The 19,616-nt window shown below is 43.0% G+C and overlaps 1 protein-coding gene across 2 annotated transcripts in view; it reads left to right on the top strand.

Annotated features, from left to right (window-relative positions):
• The window catches only part of SORL1 (sortilin related receptor 1), an 85,536-nt gene extending 67,985 nt beyond the window's left edge, over positions 1 to 17,551 (top strand). For both annotated transcript variants that reach the window (XM_090028005.1, XM_090028004.1), the window contains exons 36-48: positions 117 to 229; positions 1,332 to 1,436; positions 2,393 to 2,465; positions 3,547 to 3,629; positions 4,771 to 4,867; positions 5,951 to 6,135; positions 6,566 to 6,685; positions 6,788 to 6,952; positions 7,513 to 7,687; positions 8,654 to 8,760; positions 10,136 to 10,328; positions 10,666 to 10,878; positions 12,977 to 17,551. In XM_090028005.1, the coding sequence (XP_089884131.1) occupies positions 117 to 229; positions 1,332 to 1,436; positions 2,393 to 2,465; positions 3,547 to 3,629; positions 4,771 to 4,867; positions 5,951 to 6,135; positions 6,566 to 6,685; positions 6,788 to 6,952; positions 7,513 to 7,687; positions 8,654 to 8,760; positions 10,136 to 10,328; positions 10,666 to 10,878; positions 12,977 to 13,044 (1,697 nt within the window). In that variant the 3' untranslated portion in view covers positions 13,045 to 17,551. The remainder of the gene's footprint in view (positions 1 to 116; positions 230 to 1,331; positions 1,437 to 2,392; positions 2,466 to 3,546; positions 3,630 to 4,770; positions 4,868 to 5,950; positions 6,136 to 6,565; positions 6,686 to 6,787; positions 6,953 to 7,512; positions 7,688 to 8,653; positions 8,761 to 10,135; positions 10,329 to 10,665; positions 10,879 to 12,976) is intronic.
• Positions 17,552 to 19,616: the final 2,065 nt, after the last annotated feature.

Genomic DNA, 19,616 nt, shown 5'->3' with positions numbered 1-19,616 from the left:
CCCCTAGTAGGGGAACTTACTCATAGCTAAGGTCTTGCTTATGGCTCTGCCATTATGGTCCTGACATGCTGACTCCTGTGGCCTGTGCATCCCTAACCTATTTGTTTCTTTGCCAGTACCCGATGCCCCTTTCAATCTTCAGCTGTCCCTAAACAAAGAGGTCGAAGGCACAGTGAGCAGCCGCTGGACTCCACCTGTGAATGCCCATGGCCTGATACGAGAATACATTGTGAGTATTGTTCAGTACCTTGTCCTTGACCCACGTGTTGAGCGGGAGCTGTGCAGGCAGATTAAAGGAAAGGGTTCCTCTCTCAGGGAGAAGCAACGTGACAGTGCCTGGCACTGGGAGTTAATGATATCACCTCCGTACCATACAATCACTGAAATACCCATTCGGATTTAGGGATGCCGTAAGCCTTCGCTTCTGAGACTGATGAGAAGACAGGAAGGTTTCTGTTTCGTTCCTTAGACACATGAAAAAGATACCTGATTCACAAAACTGAGTGGCTTTAACCTGGCCCTGGCCCTGGCCCTGGCCCTGTTATAGGCTGTGATAAACCCAAATTGTAAATTTTGCTGGATTCTTGACAGTCCTCTACACTTGCCAGGGCTGGTGAGGTAAAACTTGTATGATTTCTTTAGCGTGCTGATTCTCAACCGGGGTGCCTTGAGATCCTTTCAAGGGTGCCTCAGGGTGCCATGCAGTGTTAATAGTCTCTAGTGCGCATACATGGTTAAACCCCGAGATTTCAAATAAAAATTGATAGTGTTAAAAACCTTCTGACCTGCTAGGGTCTTTCTGAGTTCTTTGCAGCAGAAGAATTGCTCTTTTCTTTTCCCATAGTCAAGAAATGAGTGGAAGCTAAGAGCTGGCATTTTCCAAGGGGGACCTTGAGTCTAATGAGGGAAGCCTTGGCTCTAGAAGGCTTTAGTAATTTGTGTCAAAGTTTCACTTGCTGTACTTAATCCCTTAATGGATGATATTATTGGTTATCAGGAAGGGCCAGATCTTACCCTGTGATCCACAGGGTGTGTGTAGCAGAGGACCTTTCGGACACTTGTGCATGGCATTTGTCCATAGGCAAGGTGCAGATGCATACTAGAAGGGTATTTTACCATGTCTCTCAATTTAGACCAGCTGTGTTGGGGGAAGCTGTGTGGTTCCAGTTAGAAATGGGCTGCCTAAGCCTAACTTTTCAGACCCCTTCAGTTGTGACCCTTCTCTCAGTTGCAATGGCCTGTACTACCCTATCACAGGAGTGTCTGTCCAGCGCGTGGCCCAATTACATTGCTCATTATGAAGCTCTGATCTCTTCTTTTCACATTATTAGGTGGAATACAGCAGAAGTGGCTCCAAGGAGTGGTCATCACTTCGAGCCAGTCGGAACTATACTGAAATCAAGGACCTGCAGCTCAACGCACTGTATACCTTTAGAGTGAGTATTTTTCAAAGCCTTTACTTATAGATGGAGCAGATAAAGTCTTAAGAGGTTTCCTTTAACTTGTGAAATGAGAACCACATAGTTACCTGACTAACAATGTGCCAGCTCAACCTGGCACGAGTCTAAGACCAGCACAATTACTGGCTCTGCCACTGTGAATGGAAGGAGCCAAGCCTGTATTTTTTAGAAGTCATCACTAATGGCCTAATTCTGAAGTCACTGTGATTGGGCAAGGTCTGGGTCAGCTACAAATGTAGTCCTAATTGTGTCACTAGGGAAAGAAATGGGGTGGGTGTGCGGAGGGAAGTCATTGGATGGGGTATAATGTTAAAGGCTAAATTAATGGGATGGGGATTTGCATGAGAAAACACTGGGGAAGGTATGGCCCTGACCTGCCGATTTTCCACATTGCTTAGCTCAATCACCGATATCAGTAGGGATTCAGTGTTAAAGCAGATGTCAGAATACAGCCTTCGTGAATCCATACTACTTTTACGCTGGTTTGTAGAATCCCTTTCGGGTAGAAAAGCGAGCGTGCTTTCTAATGTATGCACTTGCCTTTCTTTATGCAAGACGGTTTCCAAATTCATTGCAGCAGTGGACTTTGTGGCAATTATGGTTCTTTATATCAGGGCAGAATTATTCAGAAACCCCTTCACTTGAGAAGCTTTTTTATGAAGACCTTGTCCTCAGGGTAATCTAAGGAGGTGCAGGTGATATATCTGCACCTCCTTAGATTACCCTAATTAACTCCAAGTAGCTGTGCTTTATCTTTGTTCACAACCCTTTTATTACCGAGTAATTAAGCCACTTTGTTTTGCTTCCAAGTCCATTTCTCTTCAGTTCCATCCTGTCAATAACTCTGCTCGAAAACTCGTACTCGGTTTTCATTGTAAAATTTTGACAACGTGCATTTGTTCATATTAACTAACCCTCTAATTTGAAAAAAGGTTGCTGCGGTAACTAGTCGGGGAGTAGGAAACTGGAGCGATTCCAAATCCATAACCACCACAAAAGGCAAAGGTAAACCATTTTTTATGCGTTTCAGTTTGAACGAGCGTGGGCAACATAGAAAAAAGAATGAAGTAAACAAGCATGAATAATCATCTGATTTTTCTCTTTTTTCCCCCCCCTCTGTTAGGATTTTTAACGTGTGTATCGGGTCTGCTGTGCCATTTATAAATGCAGTACAGGTGCTGTACAACTTACAAGTTAAAAAAAAGAGACTGTCAAATTGAAAATCTAACTGTAGAAATCCAAATCCTATTGTTGTGCTAGTATTATCACCTTCCATTTCTCAGCCTGGAAGAACTTCGAAAACCTAATTTATTTTTCAGTGCCCTGCCTTCTGTTAGCTTTGTATTTCATGTAGTCAGGACTGCGAAAAATGTCTAATCAGTTTTACTAAGGTTCCAGTGCAGTCACCTGATACCACAACGGTTAGATTCCAGATACCAGAGTCATGTTTAAATGCAACCCAAAAAACCCCCCACAAACAGTTTGCCCTGAAACTTTCTTTTAATAAAACCTTGGAATCCTTTTTATTATGAGTTTCTGTATAAATCGGGATTTGTTTTTCGAAAAAAACGTACACGGCAATCCTAAATGTGCTGACGTTGTCCCTTTCAGTGATTGGCATTGATTTTTGGCTGTAAGTCCACTTTCAGCAACACAAGAAAAACAGGGAAAAAAGAACAGGCTACTGATAATATGTAACAACTCTGATAATATGAAGAGCGACCGGTAGCTAATCATTGGAACGGCTTGGACGGCAGAGGGAGGAAAAAATTGAGACTTTTTTGCAGGATTTTCCAATAAATTCTGCTCTGACCCACTCTAAACTCAACATCCTCTCTTCACCTTTTATTCTAAAATATTAGTCCTACCTTAAAGTATTGACTGTAAAAGAGCACTCATCTCAGTAATTTCAGAGATTGGAGTCAATTTTGTGGTCTACAGCGCAGGTTTCTTTCTACCTGGATGAAATCCTTGGTAGAAGACCTTCAGGATAACAACTATAACAATCTGCTTTTTTTAGTGCCATAGAAATGCATTTGTGTTTTAGAGTTTTGACCTTGAATTAACATCCGTTTATTTTCTTCAGTTATTCCACCACCTACCATCCATATTGAGAGTTACAGTGAAGACTCTATTAGTTTCACCCTGAAAATGGACACGAAAACTAAGGTAAGGCGTTAACCTTGGGGCTAGAACCAGAGTTAGATCAGAATCATAAATTGTTGGCATAATAGACATTTATTGCACGACGAAGTATGCCACTCAGTGGTGTTTAGCCACATGAGAATCCCAGCTTTGACGTAAGCAAATCACCCGTTTAGAAAGTAAGAATACAGCCATCAGGGGGTTGGGTTTTTTTAAGAAAGGTTTAATAGTCAATAACTAATTACCCTAGCTCTGTCTGGTATTTACCATGTAATGAAAGGGTTCAGAGACCCCAGGGCAAACACGGAGAGTGCTGGTAGCACAGTGCGTGCCCTGTAATTTTCACACTGATAAATGCCTTGACACTAGGAGCTAATGTGGAAGCAGGGTTGCCGGTCTAATACTGGTTTCTTCTTCAGAATCTCTGACAGGGTCTGGTCTGGTTCAGTTTTCATAGAGGTCCTAACCAACATGTGTGCCGTAGAGGTTTGATACGTATCTCTGGATCCTAAAGGCCAACAAGCCAGCAAAGCAAGAACTAACCAAAGATAGCGTCCCCCTGTCCTCAGCATTAAAATATTCAGACTTTTTGCAAAAGTAGGGTTTCCAGACATCTCCTTCTTACAAGTCCTGTATGGGTACAGGTGTTTAAGGTCTAGGGGTGCGCAGGCCTGGAGATGGTGAGCAAAAAGAGCAGATAGGTTGGACATAAGGAAAAACTTTCCTGTCTGAGTCCCCAGGGCCTGGAACATACTCTCCCCAAAGGTTTCATAGACATTTAGGCTGGAAGGGACCCCGGAGGATCATTGAGTCCAGCCCCCAAAGGTGCCAGGTGCTTAGACCAGAGTAAGTGCAAGCACCTACGCTGGAGACTTTCCAAAAACACTTGGATGCCTATCTTGCTGGGATCCTTTGACCCCTGCTGACTTCCTGCCCCTTGGGCAGGGGGCTGGACCCGATGATCTCGCGAGGTCCCTTCCAGCCCCTAACAGCTATGAAATTTATGACATAGACTGCCCCAGTTCCTCCACTTGTGATAGGAGATCCAGTATGAAGGTGTAGTGTGTATGGATCCAGTATGAAGGTGTACCATCCATCTTGTACTGTGTGAAGAGACAGCTGAACAGAGAACTCATGCATCCTATGTGCTTTTGCTGCTTGGTAGGTGACTGGTTATGTTGTGAACATCTTCTGGACATTTGATACCCACAGGCAGGAAAAAAGGACTTTGTTCATAGAGGGAGAAAAGTCAGCGCAAAAAGGTAAAACTTTCAGCTGTAAAACTCTCGTTCTGAAGACATCCTGATGGGGAGATGGTCATTGTTATAGATTGGCATTTCAGTAGTTCTTAATCTAGGTAGGGTACTCATGCGAGTAAGGTTCATTGTGTGGGCAGGTCATTTCAGGACTGGACTGCAGATTCATGATCCCTGTGAAAACCTTAGATAAATAGTGATTTCCAGTGGAGTTTGGATTATTCCCCTGGCCATAAAGACTTCAGTGTCATGGCTGCACTGGGAAAAATAGTCCTTTCCTTCTCACACAGGGCTTTGGCCACCCGAGTGTTGTTGTCAGGAACCCCCACGCCCAACATTGCTCAGGGGACACACTGCTTTACCACGGGAGGAAGCTACCTCTACAGATATGCCAAAATCTGCCCAGACTCTGTAGCTGGCCTCCATTTAGCCTTACCCCCATGTACAGCAGAGTCACTCCATGGACTCTGGGTGGAGCAGACTATATCCTGAAAAGGAACCGAAGAAACAGGTGCTATGTACAATACAGGATAAAGGACTACATGTTCAACCATTAGCATCTGTTAGTGTGATTGCCAGTTATAAGCAAAGCAGGTGCAGTGCTGCCCTCCCTGAGTATTTGCAGACACTATTTAGGTAACTTAGATGCCTGGCACCCTAGCTTGCCTGGCTTGAGTGGAACATTTTGCCTTGAAGTGGTATTTATGGCATTTCATCCTCACCGAGCAGCCTTGCAATGGATAGCCTGCACCTGAGAAATTTAACGCCTATTCAGCAACAAGTCAAGCATGACTTGGGCTAAAATCCAACATTAATGGATCGATTATTAATTCTGTCCTCTCTTAGCTAGGAGAAATCATTGTTATTTCCGAGTCAAGATTGAGGAAGGCGTCAAAATAAAGCAACAGATTCATAATACGTCCCCCAGGTGAATCGTTTTTAAAAAACCCCACCAAATTAATGAGAAGACAAGCCAGATAAGCGGGTGTCTGTGTCATGGAAGTAACCATCTACCAGAACAATTTGCTGTTGCCCCGTGGTTTCAATAATTCACCTAATCAAGTGGCTCAAATCTTTCTTTTTGTTCAGTGGCTAATTTGACAGCTCACACACCGTATGAAATTTCTGCCTGGGCCAAGACTGAACTGGGTGACAGTCCGTTGTCTTTTGCACATGTTGTGACCAGTGGTACGAGACCCGCACCTCCAAGCCTCAAAGCCAGAGCCATCAATCAGACGGCGGTGGAGTGTAACTGGACAGGACCAAAGAACGTGGTGAGGCCCCGTTCGTTCCTCTCTCGTGTGAGCCGCGCCTCGTCTCAGATGTACCCCTGAAACCTCACGCCAGAAAATATTAGGACAGAAGCTTTTGACTGCAATTGCATTTCCATCAAGTGCTAGGAAAATAAGAGTGACCATGGAATTTTTTGCAGTGATTGGCATGGGCCCTACGAAAGAAGAAGGATGCATATCAAACCACATAGCCACTTGTTGCTAGGTTTATTCCCCTCTAGGCCCATACACCACAAAGAAAATCCCACATTGTGTGACACAGGGTCATGACAGTCTCAGCTGAGGGGTCCTAAGAGACCGGGCAGTTTTCAGCTCTTCTGTCCTTGACAATAATGTATGACCCAGGATTTAATCGTAACGTGCGTGTCACATGGTAGGTACGATGTCATATGGCTGTTCTCCTCTTCCACAGGTATACGGTGTTTTCTATGCTACATCTTTCCTAGAGCTGTACAGAAACCCTCACAACACTACCACTACTGCATATAACATCACCATGATTGTGAACAGGGATGAGCAGTACCTATTTCTGGTAAGGGCTTTACATGTATTTTCTCTTCCTCCTGTACAGCTAGCACTAGGAGGTCATAGACATCTGAAGAAATGGCTTTAATTGGCCTGTCCTCTTTTTAAGGTCCGTGTGATATCGCCCTACCAAGGGCCACCTTCTGACTACATTGTGGTGAAGATGATACCTGACAACAGGCTTCCTCCTCGGCATCTCCATTCTGTGCTCACTGGAAAGACATTTGCTGTCATTAAATGGGAGTCACCCTACGATTCACCTGACCAGGATATGGTAATAGCTTCATGCACGTGGCTTATGCTCATGAGCAACTGGTTACTCAAGCCATGAAGTGCCTTCAGTGGCAAAATGTGCTCTACAAAATACAAGTGTATTATTAGCTCACCTAAGCTAATGGAGAGCACTGAACATCAGAGTGGGCCTGATTTTGATCTCACTTGCAATGGTGTAAAATCAGAATTAAGTCCACCAAATTCAGTGCAGTTGCACTGTGTGAGTTCAGCTCAAAAGAAAACCCTGCACTTTTAATACAAAAGTTTCAAGACCACCTTGAACACCTGGGATTTTCCATTAAATGACTACCTGGCAGAAAACGATATTATACGTTGAATTATCCCACACAGTGCAGACATAAATTTTCTTTGTTTCCTGTTATCCTCCAGATACCACATTGGCTGCCTCAGTCAATAGTGTTTTGGGGCATTGGTCCAAGCCCACAGTAGACTTTATTAAATTTGCATTTTGCCACAATTATGACGTACAACCTGGCATCTGTATATGGAGGGGGAACCTTCACCATTCACTTGGTATGCAACTTTCCTTCCCCTCTGCAGTTATATGCTGTTGCAGTAAAGGATTTAGTAAGAAAAATGGATAAAATCTACAAAGTGAAAACCCGTAACAGCACAGTGGAATACACCATTAAAAAGCTGGAACCTGGAGGAAAATATCACATAATCATTCAACTCGGAAACATGAGCAAAGAATCCAGCATGAAAATTAACACAGGTAAGGAAAGAGCATTAACATTTTAGTATCCTAGCAAGTCCTTGCATGATTGCCCACGAGAGGGTATCTTACACCTTTCCTGGACACACTTAATCTACTGGTTCTCAAGTTTAAAAAGAAAAAGATTCAAGGCACCTGTTATAAAATGCCAGCTTTTAGTTTTCACTTGTTTTTTGACTACAGAAATATGAGAGAGCAGTTCTTCTGTTACAAAGGACTCAGAGGACACATCCCCACGAGTGGGAACGTGCGTTTCCCAGGGGACAAATAGCAACGGCGCGTATTTGTGCACTGCTGCTTGTCCCCAGGCAACACCTCTGTATGCACGCTCTGGCTCCCGGCAAATTCCCCTGGGTGGGGTAAGGGAGGCTGGGACCAGCACCGGGGCTGGCCCCAGCAGCCTGACCTGGAGTCCTGGGGGCTTCCTGGAGCTGCAGTGGGAGCGAACCACGTGCGCGGAGCCTGGCCGGCACCTGGAGCGTGGCTCCGGTTTTGAGCGGCGCATGCTGCAGCCATGTGCACCACCCTGCTTTTTTGTGCCACGTTTGGTTTTTTTTTAACTGGAATCTCCTGCTGTCAAAAAACCCACTGCGCTGCTGATTAGTAGTGCAACGAATGTGTGCAGGTGAGGTTTGTGGTGCCACAGATGGGTTTGCGGCTCCACAGACCGCACCTGCGCGCTTGTGGGGATGCGGCCCTGAGCCTAAGTCAGAACGCTGGTACCTCTGTGGGTTCCTCTGAAATCTCTGGGTTTATCATCTGAATTATATTGGCACACCTAGCAGTGCTAACATTGTGTGATGCCCTGCAGCTCCTTTGAAAGGATCTTAAGGCATCCCAGAGTATCATGGGACCCTGCCTGACACTTGCGGTTCTGTAGAGATCTTGTTTACTGCAGTTTCTAAATGGAAGGTCTATCATCACTGTTAAAAATTAATGCGTCTGCCATTTCCCTCACACTTACAGTTCCTCTGTCTGCACCGGATGCCCTAAAAATTATAACTGAGAATGACCACATTCTGCTTTTTTGGAAGAGTTTAGCCTTAAAAGAAAGTAATTTTAATGAAAGCCGGGTAAGTCAAGCACAAAGCTTGTTTGTCTTTTGGTTTGATAAAGAGGACTTGAGAACACAGCACACTGACAGGTGTGTCCCAGTGTGCGTGTATATACACGTGCGGGACATCTCCCGTGTTTCCCAGTATGCTGTACTCCACAGTAAGAATACAACAAAGCCGTCCTTGGGGACTGTGTTTCCCAGCCTGGTCTTGCTCCTTTGTTTCTAGCTGGAACCACAAGAAACTAAAGTTAATCCCTTCAGTATTAAGGAGAGAGGGAAGACTCAGCTCACCGTGCTGATTCCCACCCTAGCGAGCCCAAGCAAGAGCCATCCTTAGGGTCTTTCTTATGAACCCTAGATTGCTTGTCGGAGACTGTTTCTGTCCCTTTGTGATCCTTGCCTCCTGTCCATCAGGTCTTTTTGCAGGAACACCTGGAATGGAGCAGCCTTTTCCTAGGAGACTTCTCTTCAGCAGTACATTAAGGTGTTCATGCACTCCGTGCCATGTACATGCTCTTCCTTTTGCGGGCCATTAGCTTTACTAAATTGCTGCAAGGTTTGGTCACTGAGAAGTTGATACACGTGCTCCAGGAAGGGGAGAAGTGGCTCTAAGCGCATCGCTAATTAAAGCGTTCAGAGCATCATGTGTATCAACATCCCCGCACTGCAAAATGGCAGTGAGGACACTTTAATTTGAAGCTACTCAGATGAGCGTTAGTTAAAGCACCCATACCACCATTTTTCAGCGTGCAGACACTGATACATGTGATGCTGGAATCTGCTGGAGTGCAGTAATTACTATGCTCCAGCAGGCTCAATTAATCAAGTCTGCTCTGATGCGCTGTAATTACGGCACATTGGAGCAGCCTCCCTGCACGTGTATAGGCTCCCTACAGTTGTGAGTCCCAGTCTGTCAGCTTTTGAGAGAAGGCTATCTTTCCTTTGGGAAAACATCGGCCTCTTGGGGTAGCTAAGTGTATCAGGGGTTGGGGATAGGATGTGAAGCCTTTCACATGTGGGTCACCATATCTGTTGCAGCTCATAATCGCTATTACTACAGACTGATTTCTCTGAGGAATGAATTCATGTTCTCCATCACATTGTTAGTGGGTCTACGTCACAAAACCAGTCTCATAATCGGACTGTTTTTGACAGTCTCTTGTGATGCTGAGGTCTGAGTGATTCCTGGAGACTGGAGTCTCCCTTCAACTCCTGACTGTCTTTACAGGTCAGGGTTGTCTGAAGCAAGCTTGTCAAAACCCAACACCGTTCAGCAGAATTAAATTCATTAGCAAGTTTAAGAGTCTGTCAGAAGTAGCAAACCTTGACCTGCAGTTTGATCTCAGTGGAGGAACAGAATAATTTGCGTGACTTCTTTTTTAAAATCTCAGGGTTATGAGATTCACATGTTTGACAGCACCATGAATATCACAGCTTATCTGGGGAACACCACAGAGAACTTCTTCAAAATTTCCAACCTGAAGCTTGGCCATAACTATTCATTCACAGTTCAGGCCAGATGTCTTTACAGTGGACAGATGTGCGGGGAGCCTGCTACACTTCTTTATGATGAACTAGAAACTGGTAAGGCACTAGCTTGCTTTTTTCCCCTCCTCTTCTTTAAGCCAAGCAGCAAAAAACAGCTTGTGCTCGATTGCTAAAAGATAAATTTGTTTACTGGAAGCTCAGGTGGGGGAGGAATTCAATCAAATATAATACCGCTAATGAAATCAGTGTTTGCATCCTACCAGTAGTCGTCTAAAAGAAATCATCACACAATAGCCAAGGCTTGAATGAAGTGGTGATTTTGCATATTCATATTTATTTATTCCACCAGTGGCTCTTTAAGGTTATGAATAGGTAGGATTATGTTCACTATAAAACAGCTGTTGCAGTTGGCAGTTTTTTCCTCTCCTTACAGGTGAAGGCCACGCAGCATCCCAGATGGGAAAATCCACGGACGTAGCTGCCATTGTGGTCCCAATCTTATTCCTGTTGCTTGTGACCATGGGAATAGGGTTTGTTGTATTATACATGAGACACAGAAGGCTTCAGAACAGTTTCACTGCCTTTGCGAATAGCCACTACAGCTCTCGTCTCGGCTCAGCTATATTCTCATCAGGTGATGATTTAGGTATGTAAAACAATTGGTTCCCTATGCCTGAATTTCACTGTAGCTTTGAGGACCTGAAACCTTTGAAGGTCATTGTATGTAATGGGACCTGTGTTTGCAAGTGGTAGAAATGACTGCAGTTCCTGATCATTTTTCAGTTGTAATGAGCAGACTTTCCTCCAAATGACGCACAATTTCCTTTGGCCACAGCAGTGTGATCTGAGGCTCATTTCCCAACTATCTTTGGCTCTGTTCTCAGAGCCTGTATCTGCAAGGTGTAAACTAAACAATATGTGAGCAAACCCCACTGACTGTGCTGCCTTGGCCATGCTGTAGCCCATGCCATCCCATACACAGCAGCAAACAAGAGAACTGTACACTGCACCAGTACATAGCCATATCTTCTTATCTGCCTCTGGATGCAGGGGAACTTGGGTTCCAATCTTTAAAAAAATCAGCCCCTTCATCTGTCTGGGTCAGACAAAGTGAGAACTCCATGCATCGTACTGGGTGCATCTACACATGCAGTTAATTTGAAGTAATACAGTCTGGATTAGTTTGAGCCGGAGTAAACTACACCTGAGTGCATTGTCTACATGTGCACCTGGGACAGCAGCAATTTGAGCTGGAGCAGAGCAGTTTACACCAGGGTTGGGGGCACAGGGGGTCCGCCCAGGGCTCCAGGTGGTGGCATCAGGCAGCAGAGGGGCTGTCTGGGGACGAGGGTGCTGAGAGTGCAAAGCTGCATGGCTAGGTGGCAGACAGGAGTCTGGCTCCCTGCTGGCTGGAGTGATCATAGGCAATTTACGCTTATGGTCAGTCTCTACAAGTGCATTTAATTGCAGGTAATTACCCCCACCATAAGATAGTCCTGTCAGGGAGAGAACTATCTTACGGAGGCATCAGTTAGTTTACTGGAGCATAACAGTGTCAGGCGTATAGACGATGACACTTTACTCTGCAGCTAATTAGTCTGCTCTACAGTTAAGCGCATGTGTACATGCAGCCACTGTGTTGGGCTTTAATACTTTGCCATTATTAACCCTTGGAGGATTTACTGTAAGGATTTGGGCTTATTTTACCATCCTCACCCAAAATTGCTCTTTTTTCCATTCCTGTTCCATAGCTACCTCTGCCATTTCTGTATTTGCAAGACAAATTTATTATTATCTTCTGGGTATGTGGGGTCATTTCCAACTTCTGGAATAACTTGAACATAAAGAGCAGCTGGAACATTCTGTATCGAGTTTGGGGGATCCTTTAAGTTGAAAGCTGCCATGGACTTACCTTGTTTGATTTAAGTCTGTTGACTTGGTTTCCAGTGTTGCTGACCCTCAAAAAATGCTTTTTGTCAATATTGTTACCCTAGTGATTTCTTGCATAGACTGAAGCAAACTACCATATCAGGTAGTTAGGGGAGAGGGAATCTGCTTGAATGCTGAGTCCCTGCTTAGTATGAAAGTAATAATGCCTGTGTTTTCCACTACATTTTTAACTGTGTGCAGGAGGTCAAACTAGGGATGAAGACAATAGTATCAATTTCAAATAATGGGGTTATAAACTGTTACAGTATAATTATTATGTCTGTACGCTCCTTTAGTGTAGCAAAACTGTTGCAACCGGACCCAGTGGGCACATCTACATGTGCATTCATGTGCTATGGTTACTGCGCATTAAGTTTAGTACCTGTAATAACAGGTTCTAACTAAATGCGCAGTAACAGGCACTACTGTGCAGTGCACCGGCACACACTTTTTAAGTGACTGTAATGTGCAGTAGACTACTTCTAACATGCGTTAGCACAATAGCATGGGTTTTGCTGTGATGCGGTAATGCACAGTAGAATTAGTCTACTGTGCATTTAGCATCTCATGTAAATGTACCCAGTGTCATTCAGGGTTAGAATTGCAGCGATTTAACTAACTTGCATCACTGCGAGAACCTGCAGGGATGGATTGCTACAGCCGATGCATGCTCCCAAGTGACAGCTGCCCTTACCCTCTTAAAGGGGTGAAAAAGTATATTTGCCCACAGCCTGGAGGATCTAACGTTTCCTTCCAGACATAAGCTCTGTAGAACCCCTAGAGCCATATGACAGAGCATTGTGTTTGCTTTCTAGGTGACGAGGACGACGAAGCGCCGATGATAACTGGATTTTCAGACGACGTTCCCATGGTCATTGCGTGAAGCTCATTTCTTGACTGTAAACCAAATGGTGTAAATATTTCATTTGATAAAAATAGTCAATTGTTTATTTTACAAATGCACTTTGAGTTGCAATACGTTATTTTTATATGGGCCAAAAAAAGAAAAAGAAAAAAAAACACTTTGTAGTAATCAACTGTGAACTGCAAAAACCAGGTTAATTTAGTAACAGATTGCTTTGATTTAACATTAATTTAGTCTTACAAGGCTATGCTTGCTGGGCATGCTTTCAAGTCTGTGAGATATTTTCTGTTGATGAAATTGGCTACTCTTTTTATTTTTCTAAGACAATAATAAATTTATTTAAAAAAATTCAGGAGATTATATATATAGGGAGATAAGTAATATAGTCCCTGAAGGTTTTACTTTTACTTTAAAAATCGTTTGGACTTTGTTTTATATGGAAGTATTTTGTTTTGTTAATTTATTGGGAAATCTGCGTTAGCTCAGATTTTCAGAGTCGTCAGACATTGTACACATTATTGTGTAGAACATGTGCCACTTTATCTTGCAAGGCAGTAGTTTTTCATCATCAGATTCATTGTTGTTGCCATGAAGCAAATAAAACAAATGTTATTTTACTTTTTAATATTTTTCCGTTATTAAACAAACAATTTGGGGTCATTATTTTGACATTTGGGCCCCTTTTCAGGATAGCTCTTAAGTACGAAATTAACTTTAAGCATGGATTTAAATCCTAATTACTTTAGCAGGACGTAAGCCAGTGCTTCAGTGCTTTCCTGAACTGGGGAATGCAGATCTATGAAGCAAATGTACCTGATTTTCAGAGATGCTCAGGATCCACAGCTCCTGCTGACTTTGAAAATCAGGCCACTTTTTAACCCAGACTCAATATGTGCCTAACTATAAACACATACCTAATGATGCACCTGAGTCAAGGTCTTATTTAAGAGATTCAGGGCCACATTGTGCCAATGCTTATGCATGTGAGTGACTTCACACACACACATACACACACACACATAGGATATTGGCAGCCACTGTGCTACTCACATGAGTAAAGTTACTTGTATGAAGAGTTTAGAAATCTGGCACGAAACAGGGAGTTAGGTATGCATATGTAAGCACCCAGGTTTTCAGTGTTTTTCCCTTACCTCCACACTTGATGTTACTACAGTCTGCAATGTTCTGTAAATCACCAGCATTGTCCTAAATGCTTTGGGGTTACACGCAATAGTGAAGTTGTTAATTGTACCCTGCATTGTTTTGCCGGATTTTTCTCATTAAATAGTTTTCTAATGCCTGTCAATAGCATAACTGGAAAAAAAATGGCCAGTAATATTTTTAAAACACAAACTCAGTGAGACAAAAGATATACCCTCCAAGACACTAATGTATTGATGAGTGGCCCAGGAAAAACCTCAGGGTAAATGCAGAGTAAGTGCCGAAAAGTAGGTGTTCCGCAGTCTTAAAAAGCCTTATGCATCTGAAAATCCAAAATTATTTGCATTTGCAACAGGATTCTTTATTCCTTCCTATTACCTGAAAGTAGCTGTGGCTGTAACTTCAGTTAAGAAGCAACACACACACATATATATACACACGCTGAGTACTCACCATCTTGTAGCATGCCTACAGTAACTGCCAGTTACAAAGCTCAAATTTAGCCTCTAGAAACGTATGGTATCATTGCCTAGCCTTCTTGTGATAGCAGAGCGTGAATCTCCCCACCACGTCAAACTACTTGCCACCCCAAGTGAATGCTCATGGGTCACGTCGATACATATTCTGAATATGCAAAACCTAGCCACTGTACGCAGTACAATTCAATGCATTCTCTTGTCATGATGTATTTCGTTTGATTAAACCAAAAGTATCTTTGCTGTGTAATTTTAAAATATAAATTGCAGTCTTCCTACAGATGGAGTGAGAACAGAAAGGGCCGACCGTATTTTGATAGGCAATGGACCGCTTTAATTTCAAGTACAGGAAATACGTAAAATATATACAAGTTCTGTATGCTTCCACGTGCTAGAGAAATACAAAATATATATTTTAACTAATCATTATCACTATCCATAGCCAATGATAAATTGATTTAATGTTTTTCTAACTGGTGGCCGAAATTAATTTGGATTCGACTACCGATGCTTTATTTAAGCTTGGGAAGTTGCGGCTTCCTTGTTTACTTGGCTAGAGCGCCAGATGTTGTTCTGAAGTACATTGTGAGTAACACCAGCACAGCATGCTATCATATTGAATCATTCAGGATTTACATTACAATATCCCAGATTAGAATTTAGTTTGGCATCACGACTTCCTAGATCCATCAAAAGATTCAAATGTGTTTCTAGGAAAAAAGAAAGAAAACAAGAGAGAAAATATTTATCCCAAGAGTCCGGCTACTGTTTCCTTTTAAACAGTTGCTTCTGCCCACATAACACTACCTTAAAAAAGGCAGTGTCTCAAAGGGTATGAGTTTCTATTGCACATTCAGCCTGGTCAGCTCCTACTTGCTTTATTTGTACTCCCACTTCACAAAACTTAATCCGAGTAAGACGAGGAGGATTTCACCCCCATTTTTCACCTGTAATGAAATACCCTAAGGATGAGCTCCAGTAACTAACCTCATGGCCATCTGAAATTTCCAACCAAAATTCCTCAGTACATTTTCAAGCTTTTGACATGAAAGACCCAGTCCAGTTGGGCAACCGATAAGTGCTGGTCATTCAGAAAGGTTTCGCTTCACTCATTACTCAGCAGCAGATGTACCCAACGTAGGCTGTTTCCAGTTTAAACTATGCTGCTGGAAATTAAACATGCTGGTTAGCAGTGCCTCGGTTATATAATGCATGCGAAACGGGGTCTGCAAAATGTCCGTGTGTTGTTAATGTGAAATGAAGGGTTTCAGTGGCATTGAAGCAATGCATGGACCTTGTGCTAACTGTGCAAGACTGGATTTCACCCTGTGTGAATAAGTACTGCAGTGGATAGACATCCTCAACCCTTAAACATTTTCCCTTACTGCAAAAATGGCCAAGCAGCTTTACAGGGCTAGTGTATTTTTTATAAATAGAAAATTCTAAGCACCAGGGAAGGGGTTGGGGGGGGCAGGGAGGCGTGGGCTGGATAGATGCAGTTTTAGGCAAATTGTATATTTTTATGAAGTTTCGAAGCACAGAATCTTGTTAACAGAGATGTGTGGAGGGGGTTTTTGTTGTAAATACGGGAAGCAGCTCTGGATGCAGATTCTCACGCTTGGTTTAAGAAATGCGACAGGAATCGGTACCCTGACTTAATGAAGAGGGTGGGATTTCCCTCGCAGTGACAAAACAAAGTGATCGGTTAACTTAGTTCAGAGGGCGCTGGGTTGTAACCTGATTTTGGTGAATTTTTCCAGTTCTTTAATATCAGTCAGACATTTGAATCAATTTTGTTTTTCGCGGAAGATGTTAGAAGGAGACTGGCACTCTTAAGTCCATTTGAACTAAAGAGAAGTGATGACATTTGAAAGATGTCGCCCGCCACATTTCAGCTCCACACAGTAAAGTCAGTGTGGAGGCGCCATTACCGGGACTAGAAGTCCAGACACCAAGTCAAGCCATATTTACTCTTCTTGCCTCTATGGCGGATTAACACGAATGGGTCTCAGACGGGTCATTTCCAGGCTGACGGTCAGAAGCCATTTCCGCATCAGAATTAGCAGAATATTTGGACCTGATGATTGGTAGGAGGCTTGCAGTAAATCAGTCGGTGGGTTCATTTCTTGCTGGACAGGTGTGCAAATCATTAAAACCTGTGAACAAGAGAGCACTAATTACTGAAGCTGTTTCTAAACTTATTCAAAGGTCTAAAACCATGGTCAGAAGCTATGGAAACTTGAACTGCTGTTGCAACCTGAGTTAATCATACATCTTTTTCTTTTCCTTCTTCCTCCCTCTCTGCCCTCCCACGAGCGCAGACACAGTCATTGCCATCTCTTTATATGACCCTCAAAGTATTTAACAAAATAATGAATTGGTTTGCCAGCACGACAACTATAATCAAGCAGAACCAAAATTATATTGTCCTCTACAAATGTCACCTCTCTTTCAAATGGACTTCAGAATGAAAATGGTGCAGTTACCCTTGGATCCAGACACTTCTTCATTTATAGGACCAGCTTCAAGGATTATATAACTTGTGTTCATTTCAGACTTTCAGCAACTGAGAGGCGGCCAGTCTTAAACAATTTTGTTAGGATTATCTTCAACTGTTGATGGATTCCTTAACAAAGTGAAAGTTGGACATCTATCATTTGAATTGCTTTCTGTGTGTTTTTTCCATCGCTGATTTGTGCTACAGATTTTATTTCATTATTGCACAAGGTTGAAGGTTTCTTTTTTTGTCTTTCAATGTCAAACTTTTTTTCACGGAATAAAAATAATTGAGTCAAGAAAACAGATGTTTCCAAAAACGAAAAAAAAAAAAAATCCACTCTGTATGTGTCTCGAGTTATTCTTCAGAGTGCAATAAAAATGTGAAGCTGTTTCTGAACACTATTTGATTTTTGTTTTAAAATTGCGAGGCTTGGTTTTATAAATAAGTGCAGAGAAATCAATGATGGACTGAAATGCCCCCTTCTCCATAGGCCAGAAAGGCCCACTTAAATATTGCCAACTTTCATTATTTTATCATGAGTCTGCCATGAGGTCCCAGGCAGTGGTAAGTGTTTGTTCCCTCCTTGTAACCTCTTTCCGTAGGGAAATGCCTCTGCAACGCTTTCTGGAAACTAAATAGCAGGAGTACATGCCCACAATTAAACTGCGTCATAAACAATTAACCCAGTCAAAAAAGAGATTATTCCCCTCTATATGGCACTGGTGAGGCCACATCTGGAGTCTTGTGTCCCATTTTGGGCCCCCTACTACAGAAAGGATGTGGACACGTTGGACAGGGTCCAGTGGAAGGCTACAAAAGTGGTGCAGGGGCTGGGGGACAAGACTTGCACAGTGTCTTTCAGCCTATGTAACTGGAAAGGCAAGATGTGAGCTTAATATGAACAAGCATTTAAAGTGCTGCCATTCATTAGCGATTTGCATAAGCTTACATTAAGGAACAGCCAGGTTTCCTGTTTACAAACCAAATACATAGTTCTGTTCAGTGCCCTGGAAGGAATAATCTAGTTGTGGCATGGGGCAAGGAGTGGCGGCCTGCCTGGAGAAAGGCACCTTAGTGTTTTCCATTTAGAGTATACAAGGGTGACCCCAGTGGGAAGAAAAAGTCTTGCTTGAATTCTGATCATTAGGACAAGTGTCCTCATCCCTCATCTTGTAAATATGTGAACTGCTTGACGCAGAGGAGCAGCCCTACCAAAGTTGCCTTATCATTTACTGAATTCAGCAAAGCTGTTTGGGTACGTGGAACATGATCAGCTGAGTAAAGCATTGGTTTGGGAGTCTGCAGGCTGGTTTTGTTCCCTAGGACCGTCAGCCAGCACACTGGTGGAAGCAGCAGAAAGACCTCTCTCAAGAGTGGCACCTCTTTTCCTGCTACTGAAACAGTTCAGCTTAATTTTAACCACTAAAATAGAGCCTTTTCTCATCTCCCCCTCCAGTGGTCCTTGCCAGAGCCTTCCTGCTCTCTGCAGGTCTCTTAAAATGCCCTGCTTGATGGCCTTTTTTCTAAGGAACTTGGGGCCTCCAGGTAGCACGTGATCCCCAGCCTTTGGCCCATCACTTGTATGGCAGCCATAGGCACAGACCCTCAGCTGCCAAATTGTTGAAAGGTCCGTCCCATCCAGTGGCAACCTGCTTTGCTATTAACTTGCTTTGTGACTGGGCAAGTCACCTCCTGTCTCTCTGGTTCCCCTGTAACCTTTTGTTTCAGCCCTGTCTATTAATATTAAAAATGCTTTTGGGTATATACAGCACCTAGCACAATGAGGCCCTAATATCAGTTGAAGCCTCTTGATACTCGGGCGAGACAAATAATGAATAAGCATGTTTTATGCGTTGGCTAGTGCATTGTCAGCTCCTAGCAAATAATAATTCCAGTTTAAACTGAACTCTGCATACCAGTTGGGGGGCGGGGGACAGGAATGCATCATCTAATGAACAGAAATCATTCCTATTAATTCAGAGTGATTTTTTTTTTTTAAAAACAGCATGAATGTGAGGCAGATTCATAGTCCAGGAAAACCTGGTAGCAGTCTTGATAGATACAGGTTTTCAATTCCTTCAAGACTGAGTTTTAGTTTTCCAGATCAAACAGTTAGCTGAAATTCAACAGCTAGACCCCCCCCTCAGGGCCTTTTCTCTCCCCCAGCCCCTGGCATTTTATTTTTTTGGACACAAAGAGAGGGTCTTACTCTGCATTTAGGATGTGCCTCGTGTCTTGTTCCTACTGCAATAATGTATAAAGCTGTGTGGATGCTAGGAACTGATTTGCTAATTCACAGGGACTAAAATTACCGGCAGTAAAGCTTGTCCAAATAACTGGGCTTTTTGGTGTGTTGGCCAAACTTCCCCTTCCCCCTTTAAAAAATAAAATAAAAATATAGATAGATATCTAGGTATCTATATCTGTCTCTCTGTATAGATATGACTTATGAC

The sequence above is a fragment of the Crocodylus siamensis genome, chromosome 14 (assembly GCF_052110815.1).
Source record: "Crocodylus siamensis isolate JL-2025a chromosome 14, ASM5211081v1, whole genome shotgun sequence".
In the NCBI taxonomy this organism is placed as follows: Eukaryota; Metazoa; Chordata; order Crocodylia; family Crocodylidae; genus Crocodylus; species Crocodylus siamensis.
This window is presented reverse-complemented; position numbering and strand designations above follow the sequence as displayed.